The 18,281-nt window shown below is 46.9% G+C and overlaps 1 protein-coding gene across 2 annotated transcripts in view; it reads left to right on the forward strand.

Annotated features, from left to right (window-relative positions):
* LOC149329625 (synaptotagmin-1-like) overlaps nt 1–18,281 on the forward strand; it is a 216,960-nt gene that overhangs the window by 151,864 nt on the left and 46,815 nt on the right. For both annotated transcript variants that reach the window (XM_089560364.1, XM_089560365.1), the window contains one exon: nt 11,479–11,679. In XM_089560364.1, the coding sequence (XP_089416490.1) occupies nt 11,535–11,679 (145 nt within the window). In that variant the 5' untranslated portion in view covers nt 11,479–11,534. The remainder of the gene's footprint in view (nt 1–11,478; nt 11,680–18,281) is intronic.

Raw genomic sequence — 18,281 nt, forward strand, 5'->3', positions numbered from 1 at the left:
TGAGGAATGGCAAATTGTGTCGGCCTCTTACTCAACGAATAGCCTCGCTTTCCAGAAAAAAAGTGGACGAAAAGCGCGGAAAGGAGCTGGATTTCAAAGCAGAATTTTCCCCAGTGCAGGGTAGCCAACCGGAAACCTTTCTGGTTAACATCCCTGCCTTTCCCCCTCTCTATATCTCTCTCCCTCTCTCTCCACCCGCTACGATTGAACAACGTGAAGCAGCTTACGCTTGTCAAAGTGACAAAGGATGAAATCACTGTACCTTGAGAGCGCCGCAGCTAATTCAAGTATCAAATGTGGGGCACAGTTCGCTAGTTAGCTAGAGCTGATCATAGATAGATAGCCACTTCTGATCGTCCGCAGAGATGGGTTCAATCAATCAATCAATCAATCAATCAATCAATCAATCAATCAATCAATCAATCAATCAATCAATCAATCAATCAATCAATCAATCAATCAATCAATCAATCAATCAATCAATCAAAGTTGCTCATGAACAGCTAAATGGGCTGATTTCCGCAGAACACGGGCCATAATTACAGAAATTAAGTGCATCAGATAAATCAGGTGTACCGAGAAACAGCAAGGACGCAACAGATGGCAAAATTAAGTAATACAATATAAATCAGAATGAATAATTCGACATCAAATAATAATAGATTATATTATCTTACGCATCGAAAATTGTATGGTATAATGTTGCGTCTCCTTAAGTCTCTGCATGGACCAGATCTAGAGTGCTGGCAACTATAATTCTTTCTTTATTTACTTATTCAGTCTCAAACAGGGGCTTTACAAGAAAAATGGCTGATTTCAGTGACCCGGGAATAAACTATAATGTTAACAACTTTCTTCGTATGAATATTTACTTGATCAGAGCTTAGGCCCAGAGAAAAGTCGTCAGACACAATGTCTAAGAACCAAGAAAAACGGCGCTGTCTAAATAAGGCATGTCCACCGCGGAGGCACGATTCTAAGCCAAGCAACAGACAACAGACCCGGAAGAACATTACAGCGAGCTAATCTCATTCCGTGCCTTTTTCGAACCAAGAGCTTTGTAAGTTGATCCCTTGACTGCATCTGGCATTTCGCTTTATCTTCGACGACAGCCGAGGTTCTGCTCAGACGTGGAATCATGATCTCACGCGCTCCCTCGAAAGCCAGAATTTATCTTGGTTGCGGAGATCGCTCGTGGGGGCATCATTTATATCAATAGCGAATCTCACGATTACCCTCCCTTGGGTCGCACGCGACGTATTGTCCTGACAAGGGATGTTTCCAAGCCACTGAATCCGGAAGGAAGCCTGTTGCTAAAATGTATGGTTCTCCTTGCACAGTTGCCACGCGTCGAAGGAAGCAAAAGAAAAGAAGGAAATTCCAAGGGTTCAGTCAAGCCTGCCTAGGTGCAGTAATGTGAAAGCATTTCGGTTACTGCTGCAGATTATGTTGTTGCGTACTCGTTTCTTTATGCCTTTGCCGTTTCTAACTCGTGTTCTGGCTCTGACTTCGGTTCTACCACATCTGAAGACGTGGGTCCCGTTCCCATTGCTAAATCATCTAGTAAGCACACCAAAATACTAATTAATTCATTAGTTAATTTAATTGTTTATTGATTAATTGGGTAATTATAACATTAATAAACCCTATTAAATTACTGATTAACACATGAGGTCAGTTCTTTAATTGAGCCGTTTATTAATTTGGCCAGTCAATTAACTACCCGGTTAATTAATCATTTTGGTGACTTATTGAATACAGTTGAATTTAATTGTTTGGTTTGGTTTAGTTTGGTTTATGGGGTTTAACGTCCGAAAGCGACTAAGGCTGTGAGAGACGCCGTAGTGAAGGGCTCCGGAAATTTCGACCACCTGGGGTTCTTTAACGTGCACTGACATCGCACAGAACACGGACATCTAGAATTGTTTGTTTAAATAATTGGGTAATTACCTAAGTCTTCAATTCGATTCAATTATCGATTCATTTGAGAAATACTTGACTAACTCAAGTAATTAATTATCTTGTGCAATTAATTTCTACCCATTTAATTAATCATTTTGATGACTTAATTGTTCATTAAAACTAATTGATATATATTCAATCAGCTATTCTTTTAATTGCCCCTGTAATGGATGACTGGCAGTTATGGCGGACTCGCTCTGACGACACGCTCTGCCTACAGGTCGTGCACACGCCACTCGTGAGCCAAGAAATGCTTTTCGCATTAAAAAAGGAACTTCTCCACGCTTTCGGTTAGTCGGCGTTTCCGCGTAAGATCCAAGACCATGATTTCATTAGAAGCCGCAGCGGGCGACCAGAACTAAACTCCGCAACGAAGAGATCGTTGCTGTGTGCCACGCCAACCACTAAAGCAGCAAGGTTATTAAGAGAGGGAAAAAAAAAGTTGATCAAGACTGCTCTGAAAAGGTTCCGGGGTAATCCTTTGTCATCTGCTCCGTCCACGAGCGTCGCTTTGTATAGCTCTGCTGTCTGCGCGACGAGCGAGGAACTCGAGATAAATAATTAAAGAAATAGAAAAAGAGAAGAGACAGCGTGCAAGCTAATTGGCGGTGCCGACAGACGCCAGCTACATCTGAAACCACGGCTCCGGCGCCGCCAAGCGTTGTCGCGGCAGGATGTCGCAGCATCGTCTTAATTTCCACGACTAGATTCCCGCTGGGATCCAAGAAGTAGAAAAAAGCTCTTTTTAAGCTCCTCGGACTTTAACGTCGACTCCGTCCCTGCCTCCGCCGCTGCCTTGTGCCCTTCACGACCTCAACGCCGTGGCCCCTAGCAGTGGAAAGTGTGGGTCGCGAACGACTCTCTGTCACTACGTCGTGAGTTGCTGCCGCAATGTCTTCTTTGCTTGCTTGATTGTGCTTTGCCCCTTTTTCCGCGGTAAGACTGAAATAATTCTCCCCGCTTTTCCTAATGTAGCGGTGCCGCAGTTGCCAAGCGTTCTGGGTTCACTGCGACGTGCTCGAAATACTAATGACTCTCTTTTTAGCGCGAGGGTGTTAGGGAGCGCTTCGCAAAAAGATGGCGTCGTCATCGGCGTCCGTTGTCAGCGTCGTTGACCACGAGGGAAAAAAATCCCGAAAGATCCCCAGAGAAGGAACCTAGGTGCGCCACCTATACAGGTCACGTGACCTTACGTCGTCATCACAACCAGCCCACCGGATTGAGAGCAAAGTGCCCATCGTGGCTGGGGCAGATGAATTAATGATTGATTTGTCGCGAGATGCTGCTCAAGGAAGAGCAACCTGGGTGTCACAAGCCCCACAGGTTGCAGCACCTGCCATCGCAGGGCAGTGGCGCATCGCTTAACCGCTGCACCACTGCGCCAGGAGGGGTATGAGGACTGCCACCGATCTCGATATCTTCCGGGAAAGTCGGAATCTAAAGGATATAAGAAAGAACCCAGGCAGTACAGGTAATTGCCTCAATATTGGAAATATATTGGCAAATGTCGGTCGTACAAAGAACCAATGTGACATTTCCTTTCCTCAAAAACCAATTTACCAAAACATTGATTCCTAACATTGGGCCCATTACCTGCTGCATGCACGGTGTAAGATTGGCTGCATGGGAAGCGATTCCGGAAGAATATCGAAAAGAAGTAAGCCCTTATGTCACCTTCTCCCACCGGATAGAAAATCGTTACTCAGGAATAGCCCGAAAACCAGGGCATAGAGAAAACAAAGCATACGGAAACCTTAACATCCCCTAATATGGTTTCACTCTAGTGTTTTGTAGGATCGGCCTTTGCCCGCCGCGGTGGCTCAGTGGTTATGGTGCTCGGCTGCTGACTCAAAAGACGCGGGCTCGATCCAGACCGCGGCGGCCGAATTTCGATGGATGCGAAATTCTAGAGGCTCGTGTACTGTGCGATGTCAGTGCACGTTAAAGAACCCCGGGTGGTCGACATCTCCGGAGCCCTTCACTACGGCGTCTCTCATAATCTTAGTCGATTTGGGAAGCTCAAACCCCATAAACCGTAAACTTTGCCATTGCATTGTCAATATTGGGCTTAATAGTTGTGTTTCTGGGGGTACTAGTGCAGATTAACACGACTTGAAAGTTATCAGGGTTGTTTCTGCCGAAGAGGGGCACTAAGTGTTTCCGGGTGTGATGGTCACTTACTCTCCGAGAAGAATTCCTGCCGCGGTGGCTCAGTGGTTACGGCGCTCGGCTGTTGACCCGAAAGACGGGGGTTCGATCCCGGCCGCGGTGGCTGAATTTCGATGAAGGCGAAATTCTAGACCTGTGTACTGTGCGATGTCCGTGCACGTTAAAGAACCCCGGGTGGTCGAAATTTCCGGAGCCCTTCACTACGGCGTTCCTCATGGCCTGAGTTGCTTTGGGACGTTAAACCCCAATACACCAAACCATCCAGTAAGAATTGTGGGAAATGGTAGATGAACCAAGCGGGTAGTCATGCTAATGCAGCTGCTCCAGCCTGTTTGCTAAAGTCAACTGCGTTACAGCACTTTAATTCAAGCAGGCTAAGCCTAAAGCGGTCAGCTTTAAACCCCCTTAAACAACACGCTGCGCTGCCACAGTGACGCGTGCAAAGTGTCGGAAAGTAGGTCGTGCGCAGAAACGCGTACGCTCTTTCACGCTCGTCCTGCAGTCTTCGCACGTCGCCACCACCCGCATAATCCCAGCGGGGGGCTTTGTGTGTCCGTATGCAAAGCGCATTGGATCGCGGTGGCCGCTAGGGGATCACGTTGTCGGCCGAGTGATTCGCTCGCGGGGAGCGTGCGGTTGGAACGGGGGGATGCAAGCGAGGCGTGGGGGGAAAACGTGGAGATTGACGCTGGGAGATTGCATCTTACGTAACTAGGAAGCCATCGCCTTTCTCGCCGTTCGCTTGCATTATACATGTGGAAACGGAATCACGTCTCGTCTTGTCTCGGCTCGAATCGGATCGCGTTTGCTCATCCACCACTCGCCGCGCTGTTGTGTCGCTTTGTTTTTCGTTGTCTCCCTTCGGGGGCGTCGCCATGGAAACCGCGGAGTCGGGCTACCGGAGCGGCGGGTAGAAAGTGCGGCTGTTTGTTCGTGCTTCGGACAGGTGTGGTGGCATTTGAGTGAAAGGAGATTGGGGTGCTTTCTTTAGGAACGATTTTTTTTTCGGACTGTAGGCGGCATTTTCGAAGCCAGGCAGGTCACGACGACTTGGTTTCAAGTTGGGAGCGTCAGTTTAGCAACAACCCATTTTTTGTGGACAAGCATAACTGTACAGGTCGAACCAGCATATATTTAACATCCTTGAGAACTCAAGCCTTCCTTATTTTCGGGACAAGTTGAAAAAAGACGAAAATTCTACCATTCATCTCTCGTAGCTGAATCGGAAGAAATGACTTCATTGACTCTATAAACAGGGACAAAAATCAATCAAACAATCTACAAAAACGGGAGGATCCGACATTTAAAAGGTCTAGGAGGAGCTGGAACGTTTTAAAAAACGGTTCAATACGTTGCAAATGTGAGCCTTCAGGGAAGGAGACTTTTCACAAGAACGCGGGGGAAGGGGATAAGAGCTGTAGCGCCGACGCTGGGAAAGTGGAGGTGGATCCGTGCATCTATTTAAGCTAAAGTTCTTTCCTGAACGTCGTCGTGAAACCGATACCGTGAACTGTTTTCAAAAACGCTTTTCTTCTCTCTGATTGCCTTGCGAGCCACCGGATTGCTTTGAGAGTCAAATCTGCAGAGGGTAGATTCTCGTCGTTTTTCTAACGCTTGGTGCCCTTTACCAAAGTAGCGTCGTCTAATGAATGTCTTGCGACGTGCTTGCTTTATATACAGCCGGACTAGCGTTTATCAAAGTGTGGCGATGTGTTTCTAAGAGTATGTTACTGTATCTTACCGGTACTCACATACGGGGAAAAAACGTGGAGGCTAACGAAAAGGGTTCACCTTAAGTTAAGGACAGCGCAGCGAGCTATGGAAAGAAAAATGATAGGTGTAACCTTAAGGGACGGGAAGTGGGCGGAGTGGGTGAGGAAACAAACGTAGATTAATGACAGCCTAGTCGAAATCAAGAGGAAGGAATGGGCTTGGGCAGGGCATGTAATGCGAAGGGAGGATGACTTCTGGTCCTTAAGGGTAACGAAGGGGATTCCAAGGGAAGGCAAGCGTAGCAGGGGGTGCCAGAAAGTTGGGTGGGCGGATGAGATTAAGAAGTTGACAGGGATACGGTGGCCGCAGCTGGCGAAGGACGGGGTTAATTGGAGAGACTTGGGAGAGGCCCTTCTCTCTGCAGTGGGCGTAGTCAGGCTGGTTATTATTATTGTTATCCTGATGATGATGTGTCTGCGCATGGTTGTTAGAGCTCTTTAGGCTGGAGCAGCCTGCGAAGATTGGGCTGAAGGATTTAGCGCCTGTAAAGTAAAACCTGCAGGCAAGCAGTATAAAAGCCTCTCCTCCCTCTTCCCCTCCCCCTTCCCAACAGGAAACGGCAATGGAAGGTACACCCGAACCATTTCTGCGGCACATCAGCTTAGAGATAGAACACTGTAGTTGCGAATGCCTTGCAAACACATCGACTTAAAATGCAACGAAGGCAGCGATTTGGCATTTTAAGATAATTCAATGCATTACTGGTTCAGCATGCAGTCACTGCAATGCATACTTGCAACAGATCACAACTTCTGACAGAATAATTTGAATTCTGGTGGAAACAAGCCACACATTACTTTTCTATTGGCAGAGGAACTTTTCAAACGTTTTGGCTGGTGACACTGAATCATTTGATTATCATAATTAGTTCGACATCGAGACATCGAGGCACTATCGATACTTGTCTGTGCCGTGTACATATCGAGTGAACTCTAAGTTTGTTCCTTCTGAGAGTTGTTTATTATGCGTGCGATTATTGAGACTGAATTGTGCTACGTATATGAGTTCGATTTTACGCAAATTGCGGCTCTCAAACCAATGTTCGGCGTTTTCATTGTGCGATACGCTTACAACAATAGGCCAGTTTTTCTTTTCCATTAGTTTGATAGCTTGTCGAGGTTATTTTGAGTTAATATGCCCCATACTAAATGACAATCTGGAAACAACTGCTAGCACTTGCCGGCTGATAGTTAGCGGCATGCTACTAACTCATAATTGTGGCATTTAGATCTTTCTTGCCTTTCTTATGCCATCATAGCTCAGAAAACCTTTCCTGTGAAAAAAAAAAAGACAACTAAAGAGCACGCGAAGATAACATCGACGTAAGGAGCATACTTTCTAAGAAATAGCAAGAGCTGCACCAATTAGCGCGAGTTGTTTTCCCAACAAAAGCGACTGGCCGTACCCGTCTAACTACGTCAGTTCTCTTGACCTTTGAGAAGGCGTTATTTCGAAATAACGTTTAATTGACGCAGTCGTCACGAACGAATCGTCACAGTAACGCCTTTTACGGCACAAATTTCTCCGACAGGGCGTTGTAAGTCTGTAGGCCCTCGACTTCACCATAATTGCGTCTGCGGCCTGTACACACCAACCGGAACGCTTAATGGGCCGTTACAGTAGATGGAAATGCTCCATACCTCAGGCCTGTGCTTGTCATTCCCATGCGTAAGCATCTACTCTCGAACAAACCAGATCTGACTGGCCGAAAAATTGTATAACCAGACCCATTGTCTCTCGTTACGCAAGAGTAGAGAGCTAATCTTCTTGCGTAAGAAATAGCATTAAACTCCGTGGCAGGCCTACGAGATCCAGTTGTCCGCCTCCCACTCGCTAACTCGACGCATTATCAACGTGCACTACTGATGTAAGAAGATGCTGCAGAAACGCGTTTTTTTTTCTCCGTTTCTCTGAAAGCAATCTCTTCATTGTCGAAAGTCGTTAGTTCCGTCGCTGGGGTTGCAACGCCAGCGCATTTGCACCAATGTGCCGGCCTTGTTTGATCACGTAACAGCTAACGTATACGCCTACAAAGCGGACTAGCAGTTTCAGAAGAAAGACGTGAAAGAAGCAGACGGCGAGGAGCGAAGAAACGGATAGCAACGAAAGAAGCGAGGTTGCGTCACGATAGAGACTTCTCTCGAAATGACAGAACCAGCGGTATCGACGGGGCGTTGCGCCATCGTTGCGCGTGTGCGAGAAGGGAGCGGTCATGGAATATTCACTAACGTCGGATCTGCACTACGCGTGTATCGCGGCAGTAAGTGAACGAACGGGGCGCAGGGAATAGTCAACTTTGAGTCTTACTACCTACGTACGTGCATCTAGTTTTGTGTTCATGCCTTATTTTATCTGCGCTGCTTTCAGGGTTCCTCCGTTATTTAGTGCTTGCTTAAATTTTTTCCGTGCTCTACCTACTTACGGCGCCCACTTTCGGCATACTGATAAGTTTTGAAACTTCTGATCGTTAAGTATTCTATCCAATATTCAAGAACGTCAAACCGGCCTACGACTCTAGAGCGGCATTTAGACAAATGGTCTTGGACCCAGTTTTGCAGTTTAATCCTTTCTGTATTAAGGGGTTGGATACTAGAATTCAGCGGCTCCCGGTTACAGCCATTCTGGTGGTGTCGATGACTTACCGTTGGGCCTACGGCATATAATCTGAACAGAAAGAAGTAAAAAAGAGAGTAAGCAGTCCATTTGGCGCACTTCATTTTATAAAAGGGAGTGCGCTGCCCTTATGAAAATGGTCTATAGACAGTCTATAGACTCCTTATTGACTCTATTGACTTCCTATAGATTTTGCTTTTGCCTAATCATAGTCTGTAGACTGTCTATAGACAAAAGTCTACTAAAAGTGTGTGGTCATAAATCTATAGATTGCCATTACGGGAGTAAAGTGAAGGTGTATTCGTGTTTAGATGAAGTAAGCTCGCGTCTACCATTGCAAAAATTTTTTAGACAGTCTATAGAGTGTCTATAGATTTCTGTCTATAAAGTCTACAGACTGTCTATAGACAAATCTTAGAGAACAGTCTTTTGTCTATAGACATTCTATCTATAGACAAAAGTCTACTAAAAGTCTATGGCATTTGTATTGAATATAGATTGTTCTCTAAGATTTGCCTATTCACAGTCTATAGACTTTATAGAAAGAAGTCTACATACACTCTACAGACTGTCTAAAACTTTTTTCTAAGGGACGCCAACTTACTTCATCTAAGCACGAATACTCCATCACTTTACTCCCATACAAGCGTATTCGTGTTTAAAGTGATATACGCCGTCTTTTACAAGCGCGTGGATTTTGTTAGTGCTGCGCAATATGTTCAAGTAATCCGATAGAAACGACGATGATGTACGTATTTCTTTCTTACATTTCGGTATCTCGTGTGTAAACCTCACGATAGCGTTTTAGAGCCTGTAATGGCACTTGAACGAGGGACGCTGGATGAGAGGCGAATGACAGTGCTGCCGTTAGTTTGACGTCAACATCGTCTGTCTCGCTCATAAAAACATGCGCGCATCCTCCACGGAAGCTCTGAATTATGTAAACAGAATCTGAGCTCTGATCATTGCGAACATGTTTTCAGAGACCGCAGCGCGTAACGGTTCCGGCGACGCTATTACCATTGCAAATGATGACGGATGCTAGTTGTGTCGCTGCCAATGACACTGTTTCCAGAGTTACTGTTGACATCACCGCAGGCGTCACTTGCTGCGTTGCTGTAGGAAGCTGACGACATCAGCTTCGTGGGAGTGACGTCATGAATGCAATAGCAGCACGCCACGCATAGCTTCGATCTAGCACCTCCCTCCGTTGCAGGTCTCAATTTGCTAGCAGTGGAACGCACGTTACGAGCATCAGGCGACGGCTTCCAGGGGCTTTGGTATTGTCACGCGCAAGCGAGCCAACTACGCGTCTGTGGAAGCGGTCGTCCTGTGTTTGTAGCTTTCTTACCACCGTTGCCAAGTATTTAGACAGGGTATACAGATTGGAGATCATCTCTGTGTTCCTGGTTCGCCAAATCGGCGGCCCCCGTGACGTCGTTGCCAACAGCCACGGTACATCGGGGCGACCAGACACTACGAAGAGCTAATGCTCTTCATTGAATGCGTTGCATTGCATTCGTCGAAAAAACGAAAGGAATCCTCGGAAGGCGATTAGCAGCGCTGGGTGGATTTATATGCAATACCCGGCTTTGCTAATCCACTGGTGTGTTTCTCTAGCAACATCCTTCTGCATCGTACCATCATTCATAGACACACTTCTGCTCTTACGCCCTTCACTTTGCTTCCTTCCATGTACAGTCGGGGATAAAAGTCTATGGACCGCGTGTTCCTCAAACGAAGACCATAGCTCTGCTATTAGCCTGCGGCTGGAGCCCACTCTTGTGGAGGTGAAAGTCAGTATATTGTTCTTTCATCGTCACAAGTGTGGTCACCAGCCGCCCGCTAACAGCAGAGCTATGGGCTTCGCTTGAGGAACATGTGGTCCAAATACCTTTTTGCCCCTCTGTACCTTCTTTCTTCCGCAACCTTTTACCTTCTATCTATTTCTATCTAGCTCCTTGTACCTAAATACCTGCGAATCTTCTACCGGCCCTTCCCTTATTCTGTTTCCTGCTGACGTATCACCTGGTACATCAGCATTTATATTAGAGTATGCCTGGCTTGTGTGGGATCCGTTCCATCGTGTGCATGTTGACGCAATTGAGCGCGTATACAATCTGTTGCTGCTCGGTTTGTTGCAGGGAAGTTTGATTTCTCAGCACTACCAATATGAAATGTGAACTCTGCTGGTAAGCTTTAAATGAATGCCTCAAAAATCTGAGGCTTAACTTGTTCTTTAGCGTTTTTCACAATCGATTGAAAATCGCTGCTTCAAATTACTTACAGCAACCGCATTATGTTTCTTCTCGAAATGGCCATAAATGGACGATTCGTCAATACTAATGCCGCGCTGATTTGTTTAAACAATCATTTTTTTTCCGCGTACCATAAACGATTATAACGTATTACCAGAAGATGTAGTTTGCCGCAACACTGTGGATTTGTTTTCTGATGTTTTGCGCACCCCGCTTTAATGCCCTTGTGGCGCTGCGGGTATTGTGCGACTAGTTTGGTTTGGTTTATGGGGTTTAACGACCCGAAGCGACTCAGGCTATGAGAGACGCTGTAGTGGAGGGCTCCGGAAATTTCGACCACCTGGTGTTCTTTTACGTGCACTGACATCGCACAGTACACGGGCCTCTAGAATTTCTCCTCCATAGAAATTCAACCGCCGCGACCGGGATCGAACCCGCGTCTTTCGGGTCAGCAGCCGAGCACCATAACCACTGAGCCACCGCGGCGGCTGTACGAATAAAGAATAAATAATACTAAAAAAAATCCACCCTGTTCTCGACCACCTCTCATTGTAACTACGGGAGGTTGATGCTCGGAAAACAACAGCAATAACAACAGTGTAAACGCGATGCACGCAGGTCCTCGTTGTGACATCTCGCCACTACGTCATGCTGAGTCTATCTGAGTCAGGTTCTTACTCTTTTTTTCGTTTTGTCGCTACAGGTGAAAGAGTCCCAGCCCACGTGTCGAGCAGGCAGCTGCCGTGAAAAGAGGAGAGAATGCTGGAGCTCACTGACCAGCAGCGACTGATGCTGGTAGCATCGTGCGCCGGACTCGTCACCGCCACCATCCTGGTCACCGTGTGTGTGGTGACGCCTCACTGCTGGCTCTACAGATGCATCTGGGGACGGGAGGACGAAAAGGGTGAGTTGCAAAACATCGGAAATTACATCATCATCATGGGCCTTACTACGCCCACTGCAGGGCAAAGGCCTCTCCCATGTCTCTCCAATTAACCCGGCCCTCTGCCAGTGGCGGCCGCCGTATCCCCGCAAATTTCTTAATCTCATCCACCCACCTAACTTTCTACCGCCCCCTGCTACACTTGCCTTCTCTTGGAATCCACTCTGTTACCCTTATGGACCAGCGGTTATCTTCGCATTACATGCCCTGCCCAAGCGCATTTCTTCCTCGTGATTCCTACTAGGATGTCATCAACCCGGGTACGCTTATTTCAAGGGTCTCAAGTCCGCCCTAGTCACAACGCCGATGTTTTATAGAAAGCGTTTTCGTCATTTGTCCTATGGAATCAGTTGCTCAAGTGCTTTTAGGAGGGCGGTATATAAAAAGTTCCTGGACTTGTCGGAAGTAGCAACGGCAGCTGGTCGCACCCTACCCGCTCTCGTTACAACCAGCATTCTCGCTTTCAGGGGATGAGGCGGGAAGAGAGGACGGGAGGGGGGGGGGGGGGGGGCTCAACCGCCGTTGCGAGAATAAACAGAAGACTATAGGGTTTTAAGTTATCCTGGGCCACTCTTGCAAATTTCATAACCTCGGCACTCCATCTGGATCTGGGCTGGCATCGAGAAGGCCTTCTCTTGGTGCCCACTTTATTACTCTAATAAGGTTATCGTTGTCAATTCTGTGCAATTTAAGCCTTTGCCTGTGTGTACTTGCTCTTTTAAAGCGAGAGCCTTTAATAGATCATACTGTGGTCCGTTAAAAAAGCGTGTCACACGCGTTCAACTCGGAACCTAAAAGAGAAAGAACAAAACCAATGGCTGCTTCATACAGAGGAGGAAAAAAATGAACCCAGAAGCCAAGTTTGATGACTGTAGATGAATTAATTAATTAATTATAGGCAAAAATGTCGAATTTGCGTCGAAATAGCGCGGACGTCGATATAGCCACGGAGACGGTGTGTCGTCACATCCACCGGTAGTCGTGACGGCATAGTGAAAATAATCAGAGGATGCTCGGAAAAACGCTCGGAAAAACGCCGTATTTGTTATAAATTAAATGGAAAAACGTGTAATTAAGCGTATTTAACGCTTAAGAATCCCGAAATATGTCTAATTTGGGCATCGATATAGCCACGGGAACGGTGTGACGTCACATTCCCGGAAGTCGTCCCGGCATAGTGTCCTCGGCTTTCGCCTCCCAACAATTTAGTTGCGAAAGTGTGCTCGCAATTTTTTGAATTTCACCTAAAATATCCTCATCACGTCTGTTATTGTACAGTCCTATCATTTGGTTTTATTTCGGTCGGTACGCCTTTCTTAGCCTCTTTTCTCTCTCTCTCTCTTTTTGCTAGCCCAGAGCCTTCTTTAAAGCACACGTACGCCTACAGCGCCATCGTGTTGTCTACGCTGCAAGAATACGCTCTACGTCCATGCGGGCACCATGACGTCATTGCTATTAACGCTCGCAGTACGCGTTCAGAAAGGAAGAGGCACTTTCATGAGGGCCAGCTGCGAGGACAGAGCAGCCCTTGTCAAATTAAGCTGCCGTGACATACGTGCGGTAGGCGGGACAAGCGTTCATGCTGGTAGTGCAGGGAGATAGGAGCAGGCGAACGGCTGCGGCCGCAATAGAGCGAACCTGATGAGGGTGCCTGCTACGGCGAACGGGCTCTCTTTTGTTCGCCTGACTTTATTAGATGCGGCGGAACTCGTGGCGCGATCGAAGTCGCGTTACGGCCGCTTTTCGAAGGACGCTTTTTTTTTTGGTTCTGGCAGCATTTTCTGTCGCTGAGAAAAAAAAAAAAATCAGGGGGGTACTTTGTTGACGTAAAGTGCGGTGAGGCGAAAGCCTTTACCGAGGTGTTGCTGCTTGTGTCACTGATGTGTGGTTAAGATGTTAATTAAGTACGCAGTTGTTTGTGAATCTGAAATGCTGGAGGCACTGGAGGGCGTTTGGGAGGCATCCGTCTGATTCGACGCCTTTCTGCAAACACTCTCCAGCGTCCTGGAAAAGGAGAAAAATGGTGGTTTGAGCTAGTTGGTACATCTTTAAAATTTCACCAGCGCTGCGACTAGGAACAAGAACAGAGAAGGAAGACAATGACAAGCGCTTGTCCTTGTCTTCCTTCTCTGTTCTTGTTCCTAGTCGCAGCGCTGGTGAAATTTTAAAGGAAAAGGAGAACTACACATGCGTTGGCAGGAAGTAGCGTAGCCATTAGCACGCTCGGCTTCGGAACGGAAGGATGGTGGTTCGAATCCCATTCCGAATCCCAGGCTGAAACACGGGCATTGCTTCCGACAATGCAGCAGCAAAGTTTTCAGTAGCAATTAATATTCACTCTCGTTTTCTCGCTAAGAGTTCTGTAGAGGAAAAGCGAAAAGGCAAAGGTGGATTTAAGTGGGGAAGAGGAAGGACGGTGGAAAATTTTCTTGCGCAAGGATTACAAAAAATCCAGGTTTTTTTAGGTGAAGACGTTGCGCTAATAGAATCATTTGCTACTGCCCCTCCAATCTTCTGTTTAAAAGCGACTGAGAAATCGGCCCCCGGTTAATTGAAGAGAGTTGATTTACTGAACAGATGAATGTACTGAATCTCAGCCTTGTAAAGAACTTCGCAGAGGATGCCTGCTGGAGCTGTGTGTGTTTAATATAATAGCGGATATGAGAGCGCATTTATTTATGTAGAACCCATGAAAGTAGATGGAGGGAGAGCTGGGTACTTGATACACACCCGCACGTTTGTAGGTGCATATTAGCGACACTTTTCTTAGCGACAATGTTGTGGAAGTGCAAGGCTCGGTTGTTGTAGAAACCATACCGTTTGAGCATGCCAGTATGCCTTTTTGTTGCTTTCATGGTATTTATTCTGCATAGTTATGTACATAAAGGATATGTGTGTGTGTGTGTTTATACGCAAAAAAAAAAAAACTATTTACAGAACAGATGGGTAGGCGCTGCGTAGCACGAAATTGATAGAAAACATAACAGAACTAAAAGGCCGGCAATGATATGCAGCGCATCAGGAGAGGAAACCAATCCGGTAAAAAGTCCAGTTGTTTGTAAATGTCCGTTACCTGCAGCAACATTCGGCTAAAGTCAATTCTGGGCGCAACAACAGGTTCAACGTTTGCAGTCTTGCATGCGCGTTTTCCAAAGGCTGTGAAGTCCAATGAGAAGAGTCATATCATAGGGTTTCGAGTCAGGTTGGGAAACAACAAGGTAGCGCACACCGTAGGAATTTAGGAGAAAATCTTTCTGTAGCGTCCTCTGCAGCACATCCCAAAACAAAATCGCGTATTTGCAGTCTGTGAAACAATGTTAAATTGTTTATACTATGTGGTAGTGACATGCTCAAACGGTATGGTAACGGTACGACATATACCCTTAGAGACGAAAGCCGAGTCAGTACGAGATTAAAGGAACTTAAAAAGGGTTAAAAAGGGTAAGTTAAACGAAATGTCTAGAAGGTATGACCCATCGTCATTTAGGGTAAGGTACTGTTTTCCAGTGGAAGGGACATGTAGCCGGTTGACAGCACAGTGTAAGGGTATTCACTGAGATTGTGAAATTTTCAGTTATAACGTGTCCGCAACCGGTGCGGGAGAGGGCTGATCTTTAAACCAGTGAGGGTCTCCTTTTCTGTGCTGTGGACGGCCAGCCATGAAAAGAAAAAAATGTTCGTATGTAGGGTCACGTGACAGTTTTGAAGCCTGTATTAATACAAAATCAAAAAGGAACACTTAAGCGACCTGTAGCATCCAGTGGGGTGCTTTATTGGCTAAGGCCGAGTCTCAGCCCTCACGTGGGGCCGACTTTATCGCGCCATCAGCGAGAAAGAGAAAAGAGAATGGGTTCAAGAAATCTTGGCTTGCACAGGCCGTTCGCGTGACGTAATACTCTCTCCTGACTTCTTTTATTTGCTCGTTTTCCCCGTCGTCAGCATGATGGTGACGTCGAGATCACTGCAATTTGCGAAGCAGAGCTCCTTTCCATTCCCGCGTGAAATGGTTGAGAAAGCCACTCGCTTCCGTTGTTGTGAGTCTCTTTCGAAAACATCTGGTATATGAGCTCTCCGACGGTGCGAAAATGAACGCGTCGGTGTGTTTTCCTGAGTCTCCACCGTTGGGGAAATTCCGCTGGAGCCTGTAACTGCTCAGAAGAAAAAGAGAAGAGGAAATGAAGTAATTCGGCAGCACTTTGCGCAGTCTTTGTTTTTCTTCCTCTAAGTTATCCCTTACCGACGACTTTTGTTTGTTTGTATTGCACTGAAGCAAGACAACACTACTCTGGGAGAGCTCAGCTATATGAGCTCAGCTGCCTTTTGAGCTCACTGCGATCTTTCCCAATGGCGCTCGGCTTCTGTCGTGGGCTGAATCGCGGTCGCGTTGCCCGTATTTCTAAGTAGGTGAAATGTGAAGACTCATCGAGTTATGAGGCAGGGGTGCCCGTTAAGCAACTGTAGTCCTCTAAACTAATTCGTAACCATCGAATACGTCACGGTACGTAGTAGATAATAGACACCTTTAGCATTTTACAAAGTTGGCACCTTTAGATAATAGACACCTTTATATAATATACATCTTTAGTAAAGAGAGATGGAACGTGTGGATGACGGGAATTAGGTGTAGTGGAGAAGAACCTACTCCTACTCCCTACTCACCCTACTCCCTTCGCGCCTACTCCGCTTACGAAACTAACGACCTTCCTAGTTCCAGCGCAACTTGCGTGGGTTGGAAAACGAACGCATTTGTTTGTCCCTTTTGGGGAGCGCCATTCTTCACGAAGTGCCACGCGCGCAGCCCGTATAGACTTCCCGCCTTCCCTCAGAATGGCTTCCGAATGGAAAAAGGAGAAAACAAAGCGTCTAGTTGTTAAGGAAGCAGGATACGCACCAGACGTGACTACACGATGGAGGATCCCACCGACTCCCTATTTGTTCCCTAACGAGCAAACTCAAAGAGCACTTGACTGCCCCCTGTACATACGTGCACTGTGCTGTGCCAGCTGCCTCGTTTGCTCTGTAGAATCCTTCCTGCACATTCTGCTGTTAGAGGCGCGCGTATTTTATTGAACGACCGTTCGCACAAAGGAAACGGAGTCGTTACGAAAGAGGTCGCCCCTCTCTCCATCACCACTGTCACTCGTGACAGCAGTCTGCGTATGCTAATTTCCCGGAGCCTCGTTTGTATAGTGGACCGGCGTTCTCCAACGGCCCACCGCGGCTATGGCCTGCCTTTAACGAGTGCTTTCAAATCGTTTCCAGTTTTCTGTGTGTTGAGAGGTGTTTTTTCGCTGCCCCCTTTCTAACAAAGACCGGTGGAAGGTAGTCGTTGACGCCAGAAAATACGGGCCTCACTTCTGGGAGCCGTTCTCGAACTGAATGGTTTATCCCTGGTTCTTTCGCATGTGACCTCAACAATGATGGCAGTCACAACGCAGAAGCCAAGTATATTGTAGCCATATGTACTGTATACCCTGCAGTACGCATTATGCAGTTGTCGAGTGTACAGTATAAGCTGTACAATAGCCAAGCGTAAAGTAGACAAATATACTGTAGCCAGCTGTACAGTACTTGGTTGCGTATTCACGTCTGCAATAGCTCAGTGTAGAGTATCCCATTGTGCAGTTGCCGGCGGACGAAACGGCCTATGCGGGCGAAACGGCCTTTGATTTGTCCGTCAATGAGCGTCCGGTGTGCTGATGCAGCTTCAATGCTGCCTGGTTTCATCATTGCGGTGGAGTTTAATAACAGGCCGACACGCAAGAACCCCACGTTGAACGGTCGTGCCGACTTCCAGGAAGCCTTCCCTTCTCCTACATTCTATTACCCACCATTGAAGGTCGGGTAAACTAATATTAAACGGAGCTGAACTGCCTTATTCCAGGAAAAAAGCGGCACTGGGGGTGACTACGCCTGTGAGCGAAAGTAATCCACATCAACGATAGCGCAACTCAAACGGCTGCCGAAGCCGAACTAATGCCCCCGCGGCATTAGTTTGGGTGCCGCATATATACCAGGGGATTGCGATCGCGGTTTCTCTGTGAGCCTGCGCGAAAAAAAAATAATAAGGAGGAAATAATGAAAGGAACCTCTGGGATACGCTAGGGAGAGTACGTGAGAAAGCCAAAACCCGCCAGTGCAGTGGTCGTGCTCACTCGAATGAAGCATGGCCGCCGGGTATGGGTTTCACCGGGAAAGCTATACGCGCAGTATTTCGACAGCAGTATGGCTGGGAGGATATAGCGTGGGTGGTGAAGTTTGCTCTGCTGCTGGCATCGGGAGCGGAGGTTCGACATAGTTAGGCGTCAAGTCGGCTTTAGCTCTGGAGGAAACGGTCCGTCAGGACGAGTGCCACAACTATTTCTAAGTGCGACTTGTGGAAGTGACAGCGTCTCCGCTGACGACGTTTTTAATACCGCGGCTCTGTCTCCTTGCTTTTTAGTAAATATTATCTATCGATCACATGTCTGTTCCACAGTGTGCGTGAGGTCGATCTCTATATTGTCATGTACTGGTGACTACAGTCCAGAGAGCAGGAAGACAGTGAAAATGGTTTCTAAAAA

This window comes from Amblyomma mixtum, chromosome 9 (assembly GCF_055824585.1).
Source record: "Amblyomma mixtum isolate Tamu chromosome 9, ASM5582458v1, whole genome shotgun sequence".
Taxonomy (NCBI): Eukaryota; Metazoa; Arthropoda; class Arachnida; order Ixodida; family Ixodidae; genus Amblyomma; species Amblyomma mixtum.